A 23,570-nucleotide genomic window follows, 5' to 3' on the forward strand; every position below is an offset into this window, starting at 1 on the left:
AACAAGTCAAACTTCTTGTGACTTCTGAAGTGTTTTTACATAATAAATACTCAATTATACATGTGACAATAATGTGGGATGATACATTCTGATGTTAATAATTCCAAGCTGTTACCTTTAAATACAAATGCATATGTACATAATTCAGATAAGCGCATACCAGAAGTACCAGTAGGGCTCTTGTTTTGCAAATGAAGTGCCTCTTTTAATTTATATGGCCTCCTTCCTGCTGGAACTTCGGCTCCTTCGATGAATACAACTGAAATAATAACATGAATTAGATAAATTATTGTAATAAAACATTATTTAAAATGCAATTGCTTTGCATTTATGCTTTTTTTAAACATATTAATAACTTAAGTTATACAAACCACCACGTAATTCTTTAACCCCCGTTCGCGTCGTCTATTGACGACATCCAGTGTGGCTGATTTTGATTCAACATTTATCATTTTGAGTTAAATGATTGAATTGAGAATTGTTATTGTTTTTAGTTTTTTAGGAATTTTAAATTTTTAAATACATTTTTAAAGATAATAATCTTGAAATCAGAAAATGTTTTGTTTAAAAATACTTGAGCGTTTTTCTGGCTCTATCAAATTTTCATAAAAAATATACTAATAAAATTTGAACTTCCCACAAAATTTGTAGTGCTTTTTACTTGTATCTGCATATTCCTAACTTTTCTAAACAAAAAAGGCTAGTGTATGTGATGATAAATATATGTTCCAAATATACTTTATCAAATTTAGACCTCTTAAAGTAAGATTGAATCCACGATTTCTAGTTATTACAAACTACATATAATGTCTAATATCTATGAGTACTATAATATATGAAGAGAAGGCAATAAATCCACGATAATTAAAAAAGTAAACTATACCAAAATTAGACTTTTTCCTCGACTTACCTCAACAGTAATAGCTCCAAAAACTTTTTCCTGCTCATAAGGCTTAGGCTGTAAGGTCAAAACTTGGCAACTGGCTGGACCCACCGTTAACTCATCGACTCCAACAAGACCCATCCCAAAATTTTGGGCATTCCTGGTTCCGTCGGCGATTCTCCTGGTTTAAGTCCGTTAGTTCCGGCAGCAGAATCTTTGCTAGGATGGCGGTCGTAAACTTCGAAAAGTAACTCGGCAGTGTTTGGAGAGATGTCGCTAATAATATGTAGAAAAATTTATATTATTTTGAAATGTAACGAATTAATTTGAAAGAATAATTCTCAATCACACAATGCTTAATTATTTTAAAACTATAATATTAGTTTTTTGAAGTATTATATGCAAAAAAATTCTCTTTGTATGTGTATAAGTTATGATGGATAGTGTTGCAAAATTAATATTATATGATAACAAAATTTGTAGAATTGTATAAATCATTTTTATGAAAGTTTCAAATATGGAGTGGTTTCTAATACAATTATAATATATATTTCTAATACTCACAATAAAAAATTTCATCCCAAATGGATTTGGTCCTTGCCTGACACCAGTTTGATTGCGCTGAGGTGGTTCATCCATTTCAACTACGCAATAGGGTTCTAAAAGTGCACCAGCGGAAGGTTCGGGTCCTCCAAGACCCTCACCACGAACCACTTTCACCAGCAAACGCCTTCCGGCGGCCGAAACAGAATTTGTGGTGGAATTGCTGTTAATGATATTACCATCCAACTATAAAAGAGGAAAGGATAATATAACATTATTTACAATTTTTTAATTTATTTGCATTAGTATCATTTGGTAGCTTCAGTTTCATGTAGAATGAAGCATAATTAAGAAAATGTGTATCACAAATCCTTACTTTTTTGAATGCTTTCAAACTAATGCTAAATGTTACCAACCAAGAAAAAGTTTAATGGTGACATTAAAGCATGAAACATTATTATAATATTTGACCAAATAAGAAAATTGATGATGTATGAAAAATATGGATAAATTCAAATTAAGAGCAAGAAATTTATTATTTATCTTTTACATTACTTACCAATCCATCTAAATTTAGAAGACCAGGTTGTAAAGGTGATCCAGTACTATTGGCAGCTTCTGGGAACCTTGGACAAGTCGGATACACACTGAAGTCGAGAGGAGCAACCGTGCACCGCAATGCACTGGTTATAATCTCACTGGTAATAAAATAATAAAATAATAGTATATTGAATGTATTAATTCATGTTGAACTTACACCTAAAATAGCATTAAATCAGTTACAGAAACAAACATTCAAAGGTTGCATAAACTTCTAGATATGGGCCGAGTATTAACCTTTAAGGGATGGTTGACAAAAAATCACAAAAAGGAAGAATCAAGAAAGGTAGATCTTATGTGTATTTATTTTTTTACCTAAATTTCAAAAAATCCAAAAATAAAAAAAAAATTCAAGAATTTTACGAGCTTGTATGTACCTACATGTGATGTTGGGTGGAGAAGTGGTAGTTATCATTAAATATCACCACTTATCACAAAAAAAAGGGTAGGTCCAAAAATCCTTAAAATCGATCACGTCATTAGTGGAAGCCCTGATCGACTTAATCGAAAACGGTGAGCTTTAGCATTTAAATAAAATTATTCGCTTTCACTTAAAATTAATCAATGCAATTTTATTATTTCAAATGTATTGAATTTTTATAATTCAACCACTTTTGTCAGACAATAACATTTTAGAATGTCTGTTTAGAGTCTAAACAGTTAATGTCTAAACTTTAGACCATTCATTTAAAGTAATCAGCACTATATCCAATTTTGGAACCTTTGGAATATTTTATATTTTCAAAATCGGTTCAGGTTTTGCAAAAAAGTAGACAAAAAGAAAAATATTGCTGTCTAAAAAAACTGCTAAACAAAACGCGACTTCTTATCAAGTTTAATGCTTTTAAATTTTTGAAATCCTAATCAATACAAGACTATGTTTTCCGCACATATTATTATTTCAAATCATACTTTTTAGACTAAAAATCTTATTATTTTGCACAATAAACAATTTATAAGCTTAAAAAAATTTCTGAAAATGTTTTTATCATTTTGAATCCTATTTGTGTAAATGAACATAATTCTGCTTTTTTAGTACAAGATACTCATATTAGTAATTATTTCGATAAATATACTTCGAATTTCTAATTGTAACAATTAATTGCTTCTGTTTACTTTTTTTTTAAATATTTAGATTGTTGCTAATTTCTACACATACTAATATTTCTAGAATTTAAGGCTTGAACCAATAAGTAACCATATTCAACAAATACAGAATGAAAATTGCAAATATATTATGCAAAATATAAATATATTAAAAACTTAATTTTATCATATTTAAAAATAAATATATGAAATTTCAGGAATTCTAACAATCATTTTTTGTTTGTACATTCCTAGTAGATAAACCGTTGGGTGCATCTACTAATCCGAATCAATATTATTTTCCTAATTTATCTTCTAAGCAATATCTGCTTATTGTTTTTGTATAAACAGACCGCAGAATAAATTTAATTAAAAAATGTTTATAATATTTAATCTGATTATCTTATAGTGGAATGCAATTATATGCTGGTGCATCAAATTATCATGCAAAGCAAAATGCACATTTCTCCAGATTGTACACGATAAATTAAATTATAAAAAACAATTATTCGTTGATAATATATTTATAAAATATAGTAGTTGTTTATTTTAATAAAAAAAACTTACGTAATGAGTTCCTGCAGATGATTTTCGTCCTCTCCTGTCCTTATAGCACCAATAGGTGCTAATGAAACACGTACCTGAATATTGAAAATACAATTAATAATCGTGGTTTTAATTACCAAAAGTTTATTTTCTTACATCAGGCCATCCTTCAGGTTTGATTTCTCCTTTCAAGTGGTGTCTGTCCATTTTGGCACTGAGTCTACCTCGGAAACGATTTACATTGACTCTGTAGTGTGATGTTTCGGTCTACAAGATATAAATAATGCAATTTTTTTAAATATTCTAAAAGACGTAAGTTGATATCAAACAAACTAAAACCAAATACTAATCCAAAATACTAACCTTCCCTGATTTAAGCCTATATGCTTTCATCTGCATTACTGGAGTAGTTTCTATATCCATTGTCACCATCTTAAAAAAAAGAGTGGAATAATTACAATAATATAAACTGAAGTATAATATCAATTTGTTGGACTTAATATTCTCGTACTGATATATTAAAAATAGATAATTTAATTACTTACAACTTCTTGTCCCAAATTTTCAGCAAAAACATTGTTTATGTGTGGTGCTGGTGTCTCTGGAAGAAGTCGTACCAGCTCGACCCCAACACCATGCTAAAAATAAAATAATATTTATTTAAAATTAACTGAAAAAAATAAATCCAAATTGCATAATACAAAACTACTAAAATGGTAACAATAAATTACCCGAAAAAAAAACGTTATTTTTATATTTTATATTTCTATTATGACTTTTTATATTCGCCAGATCCAATTTGCTCACATGTTATGGCAAGGCCATGTTAAGCTCCAACTTGCATACATTATGCTACTGAATTATACTAAATACTGTCAAAATGTCATACATTTGCTGTGCATTCAGGCGTTTTACACATAAACTGCAACGTAACTTGTAAGTTATGAAGCTGGGTCAGAAAGACCCTGTTATATAAGATCGTTTCTGTGACATTGTGCGGTTTCTAGGTTATTTTCTTTCTCACAACCTGAGGAAAACAATATTTAGTACGATTTTGTATGGAAAGTTCTACATAACATAGTCTTGCCATAACTGTTATGCAGCAGAATCGGTCCATAAAGCTCTTTTGATAAAGGGAATATATAATATAATATGGATTCACGTTGATTAGTTTTGCAAGACGATCTGCCAAGCCGTTTCTTTAGAATTCGCAAAAAATTAAACTTTTCATCCATGTTTTCGCCCAAAAACTCTAAAGCAATTTCGAAAATTTAAAAACTTTCCAAAACGCCTGAATGCATAGCAAATACATGATATTATGATAGTATTCAGTATGATTCAGTAGCATAATGTATGAAAGTTGGAGCGTAACATGGCATTGCCATAACATTTGTCTGTTATGCGTCAGAATCGGTCCCTGAATGTCGTCTATAAGGATACTCGTACACACAGGTAGTCAAGTGAATGCAGTCTATAGATGACGCTCGTAGCAGAAGAGTTAATACAGAAAATTATGATATGTTTGACATCTAAATGTATATTAGCAGCATTTTATACTTGTTTATTGATTTAAATAATTTGTCGAGTTTAAAATATCATGATTTAACCCTTTGCACTCGTATTGAGCCATAATTGCGTATTACATTTGCAATAAGTGGAAATGGTCAAATGTGTTAAAGTACGTGTTTTGATAAAAATTATAGATTACTTAATATTAAAGGCAAAACCACAAAAAATAATCATATTAAAATACGGTATAAGTTTATTGGACAAAAAATAAATGATTTATTTATTTTTATTCATGGTCCATAATTGCTTTTAAATTGTATTCATTCATCCAAATCTCAATCTTACGTAATATCGTTCTGTTCTCTTTTGAGATAAGGAAGATTTCCACCGGTAAAAAGATTTGTTTAGGTTCACCTGAGCAAACAAGGGGCTCTGAAAGTGAGTATACACAAACACCGAATTAACATTAATACTGATAATAGAAAAATATTCCAAGGTTTTATTAAGATGTTTTTATATTAACAACCATATAAGGGCTGGTTTGCTAGTTTAATAAAAAATTGAGACAAATTAACATTATGATTAACATATGTGATTTCTCAGTTTTCTAGCATAATACATTGATTCATTTAATCTCATTAAAATGTGTTTATATTTTTTGAATCTATATACTATAAAGTTGCTCGAAAATGAACCAGGCATATTAATCCAGATGTAATTAGAAAAACAGTTAACTAACTATCAATATAAGTGTTCATGGACTCATTAAATTTTTATCGACTTCACGTGCGATGATTTTAAAAGCCATTATAATTAAATCTATCATTCTAGCCATGTCTAATATAATGACATTGTAATTTATATTGAATATTAAAAAACGTGTGATAATTTGCATGAAGCGAAATAATTTGTTACATAATGCACGTGGTTTTCAAATATGGATCTAATATATGCTTAGATTTTTTTTGTCAATCAAAACTTTATTAAAGTTTTATAATACGCTTAGAAGTGAAATAACCTTTCCCGATATTGTTAAATCAAATTGAAGATATATCATCAGTATAAGAAAAAATCTAATAATAAAAATCTTCCAAATACACATATGCCAACCGTTGGGGCGCCTTCTGAAAAACAACTTTGAAAAGAAAAAAGTGTATGATTTTGAATTTAAAATGGTTGCATAAAAACATATAGAGCAGAGAGGGGCTTAAAGGTCCTTGGTAGAAAGCTAGAAAGATTCATCACCGATATCTCAACAGCAAGTAAAATAAGAAATTAACGAACAGCAATATTTGAAAGTACAGGGAAAATGAAAGTATAACTAGACATCACCTTAATTCTTACAATATCGCTACCAGGAGATAAAAGGCAATGTTAGAAAATCAATAATAAAAGGATTTTCTTTCGTTTTTTGGTTGTGAGCACTCTTGTTTAGTTTACGAGATCTTAATATAATTTTTAAGTAAACGTTATTTAATTGTTGTATACAATTTTTTGTTAATTTTAAGTTAGTTTCAACAAATGTTTTAATATAACCTCTAAAATAGCTTACACATGGATGGGGTAAAAGGAACCAACTGAATCTTAACCCTGGCAAAGGCGTAAACAATAAAAAATAGTTAATAAAAAAGAACTTCGGTTAAGAAAAACAGTTTTACAAGAAATAAATTTAATTAATAATTATTCCAACTCTGCTGATTATTATTTTTGTCGAAATACCTGATCAAGGTTATATACAGTGTTATCTTTGTAAAAATTGTACTTATGAAATTTATATTCTGCATTGGTTGAATAATGTAGCTATTATTTAGGAAAATTCCTTTAAAATTAAAAATAAGACATTGGTTGTCCTATTATACCATGTTTATGAGGTAAAAAAAACATAAGACAAATTTTATAAAAATAGTATAAAACATATTTCTATAATTAGGAATTATTTGAGAATTTCAACATAATACTATAGTCTTTTGTTTGATATGTATTATGTGTGTACTATGATGTAGTTCATTTAATTAGGCCTTTTGCCAAATTAGACCTTTGTATAATACTAAAGAAAGTAATATTTTGAATTATATAATTATGATCTTATTCTAAAAAGTTCGTGTTTGTATGAATCATCCATGAAACCAGGCACAATTACAATTTATATTTCGTTTTATTCAAAACTGAAGTTACCAATGAAATTGTTTGATGATTCTAAAGCATAATAGTTCATGAAATTAAAATTTTTATGAATTTATCCGCCAATCAAACTTTATTTTAATTCTCTCATGACTATTTTTATGAATTGAGAAATTTAATCCTTGATTTGGAAAATATATAGCATCATAAAGTTCAGATGAAAATAGAATGCTTTATCTGAATGATCAAAGCAACTTTAACTTACAGAAAACTACTATTTGAAGTAGAAATTGTTACAAATTGAATGCCAGCAATTATTTTTTTCTACTATTAGGATGATTCGCAATTTATTCTGAAGTAATTGTTACACTTCGCGATTATTGAACTACTTAGTAATTGCCCTAGATTAAGACATTTCAAACTGATTTTTGTTCATACGGCATCTTTTTATATTTTTGTAATAATAATAAATTTTATATTAAACCCTTTGCAACAATAATATTACAATGTAAAAGTTTTCAACACATAAAAAAATTAAAATGTCTAAAAAAATTAAAATTAAAATGTAAGGATATTTCGAATAATTATTCTGCACTTTAGGATAAATAAATTACTTCATTTTAGCTATGACTTTCCTTCATATTATTTTAAACATTATTCGAAAACCATCTATTGATTTCACTAAACATTTTATGCGAAAGAAGGGTGAATAATCCAACTTCCACACTTTTGTGAGGGTTTAGTACAAACAAAGGGCTTTAGCATACATTACTCAGATTATAACTACCAAAACTATAAAATCAATAATGATAAAAAAATATTAATATTATATTAACATGCTTAAAAAATATTAAACCTAATTCATATTAATTTGTAACGGTACAAAAGGCCATCAGGAAAGGTTTTAAACAAAAACTATTCGTTTATAAATGTAATGATCATAAACTAATTCGATTCCCTTAAATTTTTGTACAAAATTATAACCAATTTGATTGCAGTATTTCAATTATAATCACTTTCGAGTCAAAATTTGGAAAAATCAAAATATAAATGATAAGATAAGATATCTTAAAATAAATAATTAAGATATAAGCAAAAAAGTGAGTAGATATTTCATAAAACTTAGTTATAAAGCTGTGGTAAGCCTATTTGTGTAGGTTCTATAAATGAAATATAAATCTTATAAAAAAGTTTTAAAAGTCTTATAAAAAGTATAAAGTTATAAAAGGTAATTTTTTTTTTAATCAGTTCAGGTTAATCGTAAATTGTTTTCAAAAATCCATAATTTGAGTAAATTCATAAATTCTGCATTTGAGTGTTAAGTAGCTGACCAACATTACTATTTCGTATAATACATAATAATAGTGTTAAATTGTACTTTAACTTTAAATGTTTATAATAAATTCAAAACTATCAATGTCTATTCAATTATCGAAATTGTCTTTTCCATTTTTCATCATTAATCTAACTCTATCAATATGCTTCGAAAGCTAAAGATAATTCTGCAGATTTTTTTAGATTTGTTTTAAAAATCAATATAACCTTAAGGTTGTTATCAAAAAATAATAAGATTCATGGAATGAAGTAAAATTAGAAAATTTACTTAAGTCTATATGCAATTTTGAGGAAAGTATCTATGTATGAAATAGTCGAGTCTATACACTAAAATCCTTATTTTACGAAACCTTAAGCTAGGTTGACAGCAAAAGGGCCGATTTCTCCTAGAATTGCTTTTTTGAGGAAAATTTTGACATGTTATTTAAAATTTCTTGACAGATTTTGAATTGAATTCATAGACCTTTCATTGATCATGTGATTTTATTGAACTAAACCAAAAAGTTCGTTTATATTTTGGATTTGATATCAAGTTCGATTTATTAATTGACTATAAACAAAAAAAAGTAAAGGTGGTCATTGTGTTTGAAAAGGAAGTTTTTGTTAATCACAGTACTTAAATCAATTCTTATTAATTAATATTTATTGATTTTTATAATATTTATCACTATTAATTTTAAGTTAACTTAAATTAGTTAACAAAGATTATATTCGGCTAATTATTATAATAAATAAATTAATATAAGCTGAATAATTTTCAATCGATTTTATAATTCAGTCATTGCAACAAGCATTTAACGTAATATAAATGAACATTTTGTAAAGAATAAAATAGAATAAAATCATATTAAGTGACTCCCATAAACCGAGTTTACATTAAACTAATCAATGATAAATTTATTAATTTAGAATTAAGTGAAACTAATCTGAAAAATTTATCAAAAAAATTTTTCGTCAAAATTTCAAGCTAAATTTGTACTGAGCTCGTTCACATAGTTACATCAAGTTCCAGCATGATTTATGGAAAAAATATTCGATCATAGAATTTTTATAGATTGTTAATTGATCATCCGTAATAATTATGCATCAATTTAAAAATAAGTAACTCCATTTCAATTACAATACTTCATAGTGACCTATAATTACTTTCAATAATTTCTTTGCTGAAACTTCTCAATATAAAAATATGAAAAATTATTAAATTTTTTAATATATTCAATTTTTCTATTTTTAAAAGACCTTAGTTATAACTTAATTAACATTCCTGAATTTTACTCTGTGTAATAAAACATATTCCGAGTCTTTGTCAAATACATGATGACACATGAAAATGGAGTCTGAACAACTGGAAAACAGATAAATCATAATATTAGCATTTAAGTAGAGTTTATTCCAATCTACCGACACCCTTATCAATTTCGAAACTATATGCTTTTACTTTTACTCAAATATCTGAAAAATTATGTGATGATATTTAATACAGCATATTCATAAGTGAAGTTCCACTATTTTAATCCATTCATATAAGTTAAAAAAAATTAACTGTAACCAGACAATAATAACAAAACATAAATATTGGAAATCACAAGAAACATAGTTCTAAAAAATATGTTATTGTAGCCAGCAAAGGAGATGTGGTTCAGTAGAGTCTCGTACCAAAACAGAATTGTGCCTTAAAAATATTGAACAAAATAAAACGTACGTACTATATCAATTCCTTAGAAATTTACAGCCGTCCTTCCGCACAGAAGTGCCTCGCAAACATAAAAGCCATAAATATATAAATATACGTAGAAATTCTAAAGTCTGATACAAGTATATCCGAAAGAAAAGTTAACAGTCTAATAAAGGTAATGCACGCGAACCTATTATTGGCACGCGTCGCCATCGCCAGTACGGGCACTCCATCGCATTTCGCTCTTATATATTACGTATTGATCAAACATTTCAGAGCCTGTCACTGAATGGTATTTGGTATTGTTTTATGGATAAATTCGCCATTTTCCGAATTAAAATCAAACGAAAATAGAAGACACTGGCGGCGGAATCGCTCCGGGGTGGATAATGGTAACTATGAGATACGAGTTGCCTTTTATCACTCATCAACATTATCTTGGGTTCTTCTGACATATTGTTAGTAAAATTATGGATTTCGAATAAACTACATCATTCTTATAATTTTCAATATAATGTTTTAAGGATACAAGAATTTTAGAATTGTGTCAGTATACTTGTTGTTCAAACAATAATTGAAAACATGCATCTCCAAGGTAGTCGTCGAAGTATTTAATAGGACATACCTAACAATAGATGTATTAGATGTATTAGATGTGCAATTCACAATTTTTAAAAATAACAGTCAACCAATATACAAAATTTGAAGTACTTATTTGTTACTGTACAAGATGGCATTTTACTAGTAATATGCTAACACTCATGATGCACACATTTATTAGTGCCAACCTTTATAACACATTTATATAATGATAAATGATAAATTATAAATTATATATTTACAATAGCATTAAAAATATGAATTATATTTAAAAACAATAATGTAATTAAAGTCATACTTCAAATATGACATGATCGGTTTGTCATTGTAATTAGCGTTTAGAAATGAACCTTCATTAGAGAAATGAAGTAATTGCTGATTAATAACTTCTATATTTGTTTATACAGTGGATTAAGTTAAACAATGACTAAACAAATATTGTTTTTGCAACTTCACTCATCATGTAATTGTGTTTGAAGAACTTCATGTAATTAAAATTAACATACATTCATTGACTGCTTGTATTTTTTTAGTTTTTCGCTGGCGATATAATCTTATTCTTTGAACAGTTGTAAAAACTGTCTTGTCTAAAAATATTTTCCATCTTAATAACTTCAAAGATTTATAGAAACTACGAATAATATAGAAATAATTTCTAATCAATAAACATGCGTTTAGATCACGATACAAGTGTTTAATTTGTTTTATTATTTTCAAGGAACAGGGTAAAATATTCTTATTCAGGCACTTTTCATTAAATCAAGATTTGTACTACGATATAACTTTAAAATGTTTATTTAGCTATGCCGATTTCCTTGTTGATATCGGATCGCATACAACGTTGATGCCGGTACGCATACAACGACAGATCTCTATTCACATACACGACATCTAATCACAATCGACCCGTATAGAAATGATTTCATCGAGAGCCGTAACTTCCGTTGCATTTGAACGGGTTTACACCATAGTCGCGCTTGAAAAAGTTTTACTTCAAAATGCTTAAATAATTTTGTATATTGATTCTATGAAACTTGATATTAAGACTGAGATTAAAGCATGTTCAAAAGATGAGGTCCTGCATATCCAATGATTCGCAGAAATTTTCAAAAAGTTTAAAAGCTTTTTTGAAAAAAAAAGTTGATCCTCTGATAGTTCTATTCATTGTGACGAAGTGGGAATTAGACATGGAAAATAAATTCAAGTACTGATTATTTAAGAGAAGTGTAATAAGTAGGAATATGTTAGGAACGGTAAGAATGTTATATTTCTGAAAAATATTTCTACAACTTGTCATCGAGTTAAGACAGAACATGATTCTTAGTGCTCTTTTTTGAAGTTTGAATACATGTTTTAGAGATGCCGAAAAACCCCAAAATTGAATGCCGCAAACTAAATGCGAGTAGAAGTTGGAGTAATAGATAGAAAGAAGACAGTTCCTTTTAACATGAAACAAGTTGTGGAAAGTTTAGTTATAATTGACAAATAAATATGATTATCCTATTTTAATTTTTTTTGAATTCGAATTCCTAGAACGCTAAGATCATTTTGCAATATCCTAAACTGAAATTAAAAAAAACTGAGTTGACAATCTTTTTTTTAATTAAAACTTCATCCTGCATTGTTATATATATATATGTTTGTAAAAATAATTACAAATTACACTATTGAAGTTAACTTCAACCCACAATTGTGACAAAATATTGCATTTCAAATAATAAAATTATGTATTTGAATACTGTTTTTGAGTCTAGGCTTTTTAGCATGGAGTAGCAAATATCCTTGAAGAAATTTTCCCACAAACTGTGCGAATCTCTGTCATCATACATTTAAGATCGAGAAGAACCAGTACAAGTAAATAGTAGACATAATAGAGAAGATAAATAACACCCTTAACCAGAAACTGATTCTAGATTAGTTGAATAGTTTGCATATTTAATATCTAGTTTTCTATGATCTGTACTCATACGTATTTAACATTCATATAAAATAATTTCACTCACAAGAAGACAATGTGCCGCTATCGTTTTCCAGTTCTAAAGGTTTCATCCCAATCCCAAATCCTATTACTCAGTAAACCACCTAATTCGAATCAAACTTTTTCGCTAAAAGGTAATGAATTCTTTACTCAAAAGACTTTCAAATTTTTAAATTTCTGCTAATTTTACAATTTGCTACATATACCATCAAATCAATTATTACACAGAACCTTTGTGTTTGAATAATTGAATGTTTTTACTTATTTGACAACCATTGGGATGCCTTCTGAAAGAGCGACGTTAAGTAGAAGTATCATAACAATAGTTCATAAAACTTCTAGTTCTGATATTTGTTCAGAAAAACCTAAAACTATTTTTTTCGCCAATTTTTCAAAAATATTAGAATTGCAAAATTTCAAATACAGAATCTTTTGGAGCTGCTTTAAACAAAGTTTCATAAAATCAATACAGAAAGTTTGCAGTTGTTAAAAGATAAAATGCGGTACAATAGACAAAAGTTCTTCTATTATTGCGTCCTAAAATAAATAATTTTGTCTATTAAGAAATGCCTAATATTCTTTCTTTCTTTTATTTCGCAAAGTCTTAAAGAACTCCAGCCATTAATGTGATATATATCTCCAACAATTCTTTTTATACCAAATTATGAAAAGCAAGGCGACATAGTAATTTCATCATATACGAGTTTCGACCTCATAGCTGAACATTGTTGTACCAAAAATTGTAGGAAACTTCAGACCGCTAATTATTTCGAAACTATTTTCAACTTTAGTGCTACATGTTTGTTATAAAATTATTACCTTAATAATAATTTTATTACACATTATTGTAGACCCCAAAGCTCGTGGGGTCATGGACATAGCCATCTAATCAGTTTGCCCAAAAACTTTAATAAAATAAATTGTTTGATAAAGTTATGCGTAGTAGAAGCAATATAAATGCATAAGTTTTATATTACGAGTTCTAAATTAAACCAGATAGCTGTGGCGCTCACATCGAACAGTGTGGGCGTGTACATTGGTCAATTACGGAGTAAATTGGAATAGTAAGCTATATTTTGGATATTTATTGAAAAATATTATTACTACAGTTTACTTCTTTGTTGACATAAACATACTTATTACGTATGTATTAAACTAAAAAAGGATTGAATTCAATAAAATATTATATATTAAATGTAAGAAAGTAAGAATAGTTTTTGATAAAAAGTAAAACCTATTTTCAAAATAAATTGTAGAAAATGTTATTTAAATGTGTAAACCTTAATTCTTATTGATTAAGTATATTATTTCCACATTTTGCGACTTGAGGGAGAATGCCACTTACAACTGCTTATTGTAAGCAGTTATAACCTCGAATATTTATTTAGATTTTTTCAATTTAAATTTAAATAGCAAATGATCGCTGTTTTATACACATGACGAATATAATCGTCAATATTCAAAATTCAACCACTCCTCCTTGACGAAAATATTCGTCAATCACAGTTAACTGGTTAAGTGATAACATCCTCAGCATATCTTTCACAATACAAAATGTTAAAATAGTTATTGGATGTTGATGGTTTTAAATATATTCAAATATAGGGTAAAGGGGGCAAAATTCCACTACCTATATCTCAAAACCTAGTAGGAATATTTGAAAGTATAGGGCAAAAGATGTGTAACCAGCCATCACCTTGATTCTTACGACGTCGCTATCAGGAGATAAACGGCAACGTTTGAAAATCCATAACAAAAGTATTTTCGTTAGTTTTCTTAATCGTGAGCACTATTGTTTAGTTTAAGAGACCTTAATATAATATTTCAGTATACTTGATTTAATTGTTTTGTAACGAGTGTTATTGTATATAATAGTTTTTAACTTATCTTTTATAAAAGCTTACACATAAAAACATCGTGCCTTGAGGTAAATTGCTGGAACTTCTCTTACCGAAAACTAAATTATTAAAAAAAACTTTGCAAAACTTTGAAAAAATAAGAAGTTGACAAAGTTTTCAAAAATTAGATTTTTTTATATTTTGATGTTTTTTTGTATTTTGATTTTTCGACTTCAAATCAGCACGTCTTCTCATAAGTAGGAATCGAATGTTTTTCGAATTATTCAAATCGGTTAATCCGTGTTCGCGAAATCGTCGACGAAAATTTGTATCCGCACTCATATACACACACACACAAATACATCCATTTTTTATAAGGTATGCTAAAATGTTCAGAAATCTCTAAAACGTAAAAATTTATAAAAAATTCCATTTTCGATTTTTTTGTGATTACTATTACTTACCATACGGAAAGTTAAAAAGCAATTTTAAAAGAAATAAATTGAATAAATAGATATTCCAATTCTGCTGATAAATATTTTCTGACAAAAAACCAGATCAAGGTCGTATACAGTGTAATCTCTGTAAAAAAATGCACCCATGAAATTTATATTTTGCATTGGTTGAACAATGTAGCTATTATTTCGTAAAAAAAATTAAAAATTAAAAATAAGACATTGGATCTGTTTTTTCCTTTGCTGTCTTATTTTACACCGTCCATGGGGTAAAAAGAACCAAGTGACAATTTTTTTAAAAACATCAGAAAAACACATTTCTACAAAAATGAATTAGCTGGAAGTTTTACTAAACATGGTCAGATAGTTGTTTATTTGATATGTGTAATTTGTTGTAATTCAAATAATTGGTTTCGTTTTCAGAATATAATTGTTCCAAGTCAAATTAGAACTTTGTGCACCGCCCTGTCCTATAGTAAAATTCAAAAAATTCAAATTTTTCATTAGAATGTACCAATTAATTAAAAATTCATAATTAATTTGTAGTATTAATTATGTTTTAATTAATACTACACTAATAATTACTATGTAGTATTAATAATTAACTAATACTATACTATGATAAACTAATTATTAACTAGTTAAATAATACTGTACTATAATACAAAAATTCATTTTATTAAATAGATATTCAGATAACCCATCAACAATTCAAACAAGCACATTCTCTTATCTTTGAAACCAATTAATCATGTACAAATTAAAAAAAAAATCGTCTACCAATTAATAAGCAACGTAGAAATTCAATATTTAATCTGTTCTTAATCAAAAACGCTAGTATAATTCATTCCCATCTTTTATTTCAGCGCTTGAATTCAACTTCAGAAATAAATATAATTCGTTCACATGTACAAGTGCAATCGAAGAGGTATGTAGGCACAAAATATTTACACTGATTGGCTGTCTCCTTTTACCCCGTTTATGGGGTAAAAAGAACCAGGTGACAAATTATTTTTCAAAAAAATACATTCTACAATAAAGAATTAGCTAGGAGTTATACTGAACATGGTCAGATGGTTGTTTATTTGATATGCGTAATTTGTTGTAATTGGTTTCTTTATCACAATATAATTGTTCCAAGTCAAACTGGAACTTTGTGCACCGCCCTACCCTATAGTAAAATTCAGCAAATTCAAATTTTTTAATATTAAACTATTTAATTAAAATTGTATAATTAATTTGTATTGTAGTACTAGCAAACCCGACGAACTCCGTTTCGCCACAAGATGGTTTCGCGAGAAAGATGAAGAAATTTTTTGTTTGTTTTATATTTGAAAAGGAAAAATTTGATTTTATTATACAACAGAAATGAAGTGTTTTTTAGTTGAACTTCTCTAAGTAAATGAAAGTGAATCTGCAAATTATCCGTTTCATTGAAGTGCTCTTTGGTAAACCACATTTTTTGTTTTTTGGTCTGACTTTAACACAAACAAAGCAAATGGTTTTCCAACTCGTGAACAGGAAAAGTATAACTGCCCATGTGAAAAACAATGATTTTCTAAATAATCTATTTGAAATTTATCCCGCAAACACTAAGCCATTGGCCTTGCGACTTGTTGTTGCGAACGCAAGGCGAACTGGAAATTGCAATCGTTTGAAGTCAAACGGAAGACCAGTCGGAATCATTGGTATGTCACCAAATCGCCGGCAATTTTTGATTGAATGGTGAAATTCAGTGCATGTACATCATTATTCTTTGCGGCCAGAATTGCTCGTTGACTTAACCAAGCATAATTCTGATAATTCTCACTAATGTGAAGACTCGAATTTTTAATTACGGTGAGTGAAGTTTCAGCAGCTTGCATTAAGACACGATGCCATGCACAACTAATTTTCTTAGCTATAAACCTTGCGGAGCCCGAGACCTTTCCAACGAATGCAAAATTGTCGAAATCGGTTCGTGCGTTCTGGAGTTATTTCGTCAGGAAGGAAAACCCGAGATATTTTTATATATATAGAAGATAACTAATAGTTATATCTATGTAATACAAACTTTTATTTTATTAAATAGATATTCAAATAACCCATCAACAATTCAAACAAACACACTTCTTTAGCTTGGAAACCAATACTATCATGTACAAATTAAAAAAATATATCGTCTACCAATTAATAAGCAATGTAGAAATCCAATATTTAATCTGATCTTAATCAAAAACGCTAGTATAATTCATTCTCATCTTTTATTTCTGCGTTTGAATTCAACTTCAGAAATAAATATAATTCGTTCACATGTACAAGTGCAATCGAAGAGATAGGTAGGCACAAAATATTTACCCTGATGCATGTGTGTGTTTGTGCGAATATCACAGGATGTACAGATAGAGGGTAAGGGTACACAGACTACCGACTACCGAGAACAACCCTCTTTTATGCGACCCCTAACCATACGCAACGTTCGGGGTATTACTCATAAAGCTGAAGCTCTCAAAAGTTGTCTGACGCAGGACCGATAACCATTACCCAGTTTAATTATTTTAAATATATTGTTTCAGAAAATTTTCATTTTGAAAACCAATTATATAATATTAAGGCAAATTATTGGAACTTCCCTTACCGTAAACAAATAGTGGAAGAATATTAAATGATTTTAAAAAGTTTATTATAAATACCGTAACTTTCATTGTTCGTATTTCATAGACAAAATATTAGAACATATAAAATGGACGTCGACATTCATATATATTTACTTAAAAAATAAACTATATTAAATCAAACGAAGTGAATGAAATGAACGAATGAAGGAACTATTCAATTTTTTATAATAACTAGTGGGGCGCATGGCATCATGCATTAAGGCAAATTGCTGGAACTTCCCGTGCCAAAATTTATTATTTTTTTAAAAAGATTAACATTGTTGAAAAAAATTTACTTCGAAAAAATTAGATTTCTGAGAAACTATAAATTTGACAAAAAAATTACTTTTCTTTTGGAATACAAATGTTTTTTTTATTTTGACATATTTTGGAAATTCTGAACTTTTTTTCAAAGCAATCGTACTGCTTTAACTGCATAGAGACGAAATATAGAAGCTCGTAAGCGCCGCGTCGCCGTCTAACGGATAAACATTGGTACGGAACCCATAGGAATGTAAACAAAATTTATACTCATTATTAAAATCTCTATAAAATATCTGATAATTTGATGTGCATATGTCTAATGATCATTTTTGACCGCCAAATGTCATTTTTTTACTTTTTTACATGATCTCCGAAACCGCTAGACCTGCCTTCATGAAAATTTGATCAGTTCTTCATCTTGTTAATACAAGTAAAATGTTTTTTGAAATATTAAAATCGGACGCTCCGTTCTCTTAAAAACTGGGTTATCGTTTTTGGCATTTTTTGCCCCATATCTTCGGAACAGTTGATCTGCGTTAGCCAAAAACTAATCAGCACGTCTCCTTATCAGTACAAATCGAATGCTTTTTGAATTATTCAAATCACTTCATCCGTGTTCCCGAAATCGTCGATGAAAATTTGTATCCGCACACACACACATACACACACACATACATCCATTTTTTCTAAGGTATACCAAAATGTTCAGAAGATTTTGAAACGTAAAGATATATAAAAATTTTCATTTTCGATTTGTTTGCGATTACTATAACTTACCCTACGGAAAGTTAAAAATAAAGATTTTGGAAATGAAATAAATATGTTTTTTGGGCCTCCTCCCAAAACTTAATCGTTTCTTCACAAGCAAAATGTTATTTGAATTATTCAAATTTGATCATTGTTTCTCTAAAAAACTTTTTACTAAAATTTCCAAGTCGGATTTTCTGGTGAAAACGTATATTTCTCCTTCAAAAAGTAAAAAAGACCATATGAGGGACCATAAAAGACCTTGGAAAAGGTGTAAACAATAAAAAATAGTAAATTAAGAAGAAACTAAAAATATAATATGTATGCAAATTATTAAAAGATTAAGGGCCTAATTGTTTTTAACAAAAAGATTCGGCGCATTGTTAACATATATAAACTAGTGGTATATGGCATCGTGCCTTGAGGCAAATTGCTAGAACATCCCATACCTTAATAAAATATTCGAGGAATATTAAATGTTTTCAAAGAGATTGTTATAAATAATATTCTTATTTTATAAAGAAAAATAAAACTTAATTAATCGTATTTAAAATGAAGAACATTGTCTAATATTTCTAAGTATCATATAAACTGAATTCCAAAGTTAACCCCTTCCACTCGCGAATTCCGAAATTCATATGAATTTTGCCGCTGCGGCGGCGGCATGTGAGTCGAAAGGGTTAAAATTATTTATTTGAAGTATATAAGTATATAAGAACTAGAGTATTAGAATTAGAATTAAAATCCGAATTATTTTTCGATATTCAATTTTTTTGAAAAATATTTTTGAAAATGAAAATAATAATCTTTCCTCAAAAACAATCAGTTCGTCAACACAAGCAGAAAGTTTTGAATCATTCAATTTCTCTTGCTGTATGAAAAACTGACATTTTTAACACTTTTTGCTCCATATCTCCGAAGTCGCTAAATCTGTTTTCGTCAAAAACTCATCAGTACACCTCCTCATCAATAGGAATCGAATGTTTTTTTAACCATTCAAATCGGATAATCCGTACGCCTGAAATCGTCGACGAAAAATTGTCTCCACACATACTCACACACGCACTTTCAATTTTTTTGAGGTATGCCAAAATGTTCAGAAACCTCTGAAACGTGAAGATATGCAAAAATTTTCATTTTCGATTTTTGGCCCATTACTATAACTTACCCTACGGGAGATTAATGAAACAGTTTTTATTAATATTTAATTTATTTGTTTTGCTTAAAAAAAATGTCTAAATAACGTGGCATGTCCAAATATACATACTTAATACTATTTTTTCCAAAATGTGGCAAAATAATCAGACCATTTTGCGATTTCATTAAAATGCCCTATAAAAAGTTGATGAAAGATTTTCCTCGTGCTTTTGCTCATCTATTGCAAATTAGATTGTTCAGATTAGATTTGAATTATGTATTAGAACAGGTTTATTCGATTTAAATTATGTATCATATTAATTTTGTTTGATATAAATTTTGTTGGTGATTTCAATAGCTCAACGGAGATTTTTGGCTTATTAAAGACTACTCCTTTCAAAACTCTTAATATCTACCATCAAAACGTTAGAACCTTTCTCTCATATTATCCGAATAGTAACAAAAATTTTGATTGCAAGATTTCTTGATTTGATATTGAAAAATAATAGAATTATCTTTAGTTCGCCGCTATAATTAATATACATTAAAATGAAGCAAATATTTGAGCTGACTAGCCCACCTGTAAAAACTAATACATTTCCCTTATAATTAATCATGAAATATGTATTAATTTTGCAAACAGCTAGTGGAAAGGGTTAAAGGACCATATCATCTGAATACTAAACTTTGAATAAAAATAATCGAAGCTTTATGATTCATACACGTAAGTATTTTGACTCTATAACTTAACGATATTTCTGCGTTTTCTCAGTTGGTGAGATCAGTTACAGGTTATTAAATGATTTAATTATGTAGTAAAGTGATGAGAGCTTTTGTATGAAATGAAAGGCTTGAAATATTCAATTCTGATGGAAATATTTAAGGTATATGCATAGATGATAAAGTTATGTTTTCCTATGCTATAAAACAACAAGATAAAATTTTATGCAAGTTTTCTGGTCATATAACATCAATAAAATATCAACTCTATAAAATCTCCTCAATAAAAGATGTATATATACATATATATATATATATATATACACATACACACACACACACACATATATATATATATATATATATATAATATAATGTTTTTTAAAAACTTATCACTTGGTGCTTTTCAGGATGAGAAACAGGTCCAATATCTTATTTCACAAAATAATTAAATTAAAGCTGCATTATTGAACCAATGCAAAAGATAAAATTCATGGATATATTTTTTACAGAGATAACACTTTTAAATTTTAATATAAATATAAATAAAGAGATATTTTTTAAAAAAACTGTTTTTGGATGCCATTTTTCCAATATGTCGGCGTCAACCACAAAAATTCGAGGTGGAAATGTTTGAAGTCATAAAGAGCACATCGAAATCTACAAGACTACCAATTTTCAAAGCTTTCCAGTCAATGGCCTCTGTTTGCACCAAATGACTGGCCTAACTGTATATAACCTTGATCTGGCATCAGAAATATTCATCAGTAGAGTTGGAATAATTATTTATTTAATTAATCTTAATTAAAATCAATACATTTATTTAATTAATCTAATAATTCTTGTAAAATTGCTCTTCAAACTTAATTTATTTTTCATTCTTTATTATTTACACCTGTAGCAACATGAATTTCCTAAAAATACACGTATTCCTAATAAATTTGCATATGCAATTGCAGTAACGCAGACGACAATGGTCATTTACTCGAAAGATCAATGTGCTTTCTGTATAAAGGAACGAAATTCTATTGCAAGGAAAAAAATCATTCTTGTTATAATAATATTTACATATCAAGTATATTTTAATTTAAAAAATAGGATGCAGCAAAGAACAAAGAAAACTAGTGGTACATGGCATCGTGCCTTAAGGCAAATTGCTGGAAAAAATAATAATCAATAAATATTTATATATGATTAATAACAATTGTTTTAAAGATTTTCAAAGAAATATTTATAACTACTATATATTTATTCGTTCTTTATCGTGTATATTATTACAGTGATGATCTTATCACTTAAAACACTTGAGAATGTTTAAATTATACAGAGATGAGGAATGAATCCATCTGAGGATATTTTTCTTACGAGAATAACGCATATGAAATATATACAGTTTTAAACTGAATTGTAAATTTAAAATTCATATTTGAAGTATAAAATTTTGTATATTTTTGAAAATTTTGAAAAAAAATTCAGAAAATTTTGAAATTTGTGTAAGTGAAGTCTGATATTTGTATTCGTATAAGTGAAATTTAAAAATTGAAAATCTTGGTACGGAACTCAAAAAACTTGTAACAAAATTTGTTCTTATTATTAAAATATTTGATAATTTAATGTGCATATATCTAATAATCATTTTAGATTGCGAAATATATTTTTTTTACATTTTTCTCTATATCTCCGAAACCGCTTGACCTACCTAACCATTTCGTCAATACAAATGAAATGTTTTTTGAATCATTCAAATAGGACGCTCCGTTACCTCAATAGATGAATTACCAGTTTTGGCACTTTTTGCCAAAAACTGATCAGCATGTTTCGCCTTCAGTAGGATTCGAATGTTTTTTTAATCATTCAAATCGGTTGATCCATGTGTCCGAAATCGTGGACAAAAAATCTTCTCCACACATATACACACGCACATACACACACATACATCCATTTTTTCTAAGGTATGCCAAAATGTTCAAAAATCTTTGAAACGTAATGATATGCAAAAATTTTCATTTTAATTTTTTTTTGCGATTACTATAACTTACCCTACGGGAAGTTAATAGTTAAAAAAAATTGTGATACCAGATTACAATAGATTTTGATAATAAATTTTACTAATTTATTATTGTAATATATGTAAATTTTACGCTATTGGGGATAAATTTACAAAAGGTAGAGGTACCAAATCCCTGTGGCAATATGGAATTCCTAAAATTCCACGTATTCCTCATAAATTTACATATGCAATTGCAGCAAAGAAGACGACATTGGTCATTTACTCGAAAGATCAATGTGCTTTCCATATAAAGGAGCGACATATTCTACTACAAGGAAACGGTTCACTTTCGATTACAACGACGCATGACTCCCAGGCCAGAGCAGACCAGACCAGACACAACAAAGAACATCGTACAGACGCATTACTATATGAAAAAACGAAATAAAGACAAACCAGTACACCTACAGCAAAACATAAAAAATTAAAACCGCATTTATTAATATTTCGCCCACGTTCCAACTCAAAGAATGCATGGCGATAAAAATCAAAGAATCAAGAGCGACTGAAGAGGAATTCTTCAAATACAAGTTGATATTTATTTGTCGAATAGAATCAACAGGTTCGAATGAAATTTACAGAGATTGATAGATAAAATATATAAATTGTTTTTTGAAGTAAAACTTCTTTAGGCGCGACAAGGATGTAAATCCGTACAAATGCAACGGAAGTTCGTTACAGCAGATAAGATAAGATGTAGCCAAGATGTAAGAAGTGCCAATGATTCGTCATTTGCTCTCGATGATATCATTTCTATACGGGTCGATTGTGATTAGTCGTCGCGTATATGAATAAAGATCTGTGAATAGAGAATGAGGTTATATCGCCAGCGAAAAAGTAAAAAAAA

At 28.4% G+C, this 23,570-nt stretch overlaps 1 protein-coding gene across 1 annotated transcript in view; it reads right to left on the minus strand.

Annotated features, from left to right (window-relative positions):
• Window positions 1-23,570, minus strand: part of LOC113383345 — a gene marked incomplete in the record, with an annotated part of 146,681 nt that overhangs the window by 78,709 nt on the left and 44,402 nt on the right. Inside the window, 5 exon segments of the mRNA XM_026621613.1 lie at window positions 1,987-2,124; window positions 3,680-3,753; window positions 3,815-3,925; window positions 4,022-4,090; window positions 4,204-4,296. Of these exon segments, the coding sequence (XP_026477398.1) occupies window positions 1,987-2,124; window positions 3,680-3,753; window positions 3,815-3,925; window positions 4,022-4,090; window positions 4,204-4,296 (485 nt within the window).

The sequence above is a fragment of the Ctenocephalides felis genome, unplaced genomic scaffold, assembly GCF_003426905.1.
Source record: "Ctenocephalides felis isolate EL2017-DRISC unplaced genomic scaffold, ASM342690v1 CF-g0.4_SCAFFOLD_03570, whole genome shotgun sequence".
Lineage (NCBI taxonomy): Eukaryota > Metazoa > Arthropoda > Insecta > Siphonaptera > Pulicidae > Ctenocephalides > Ctenocephalides felis.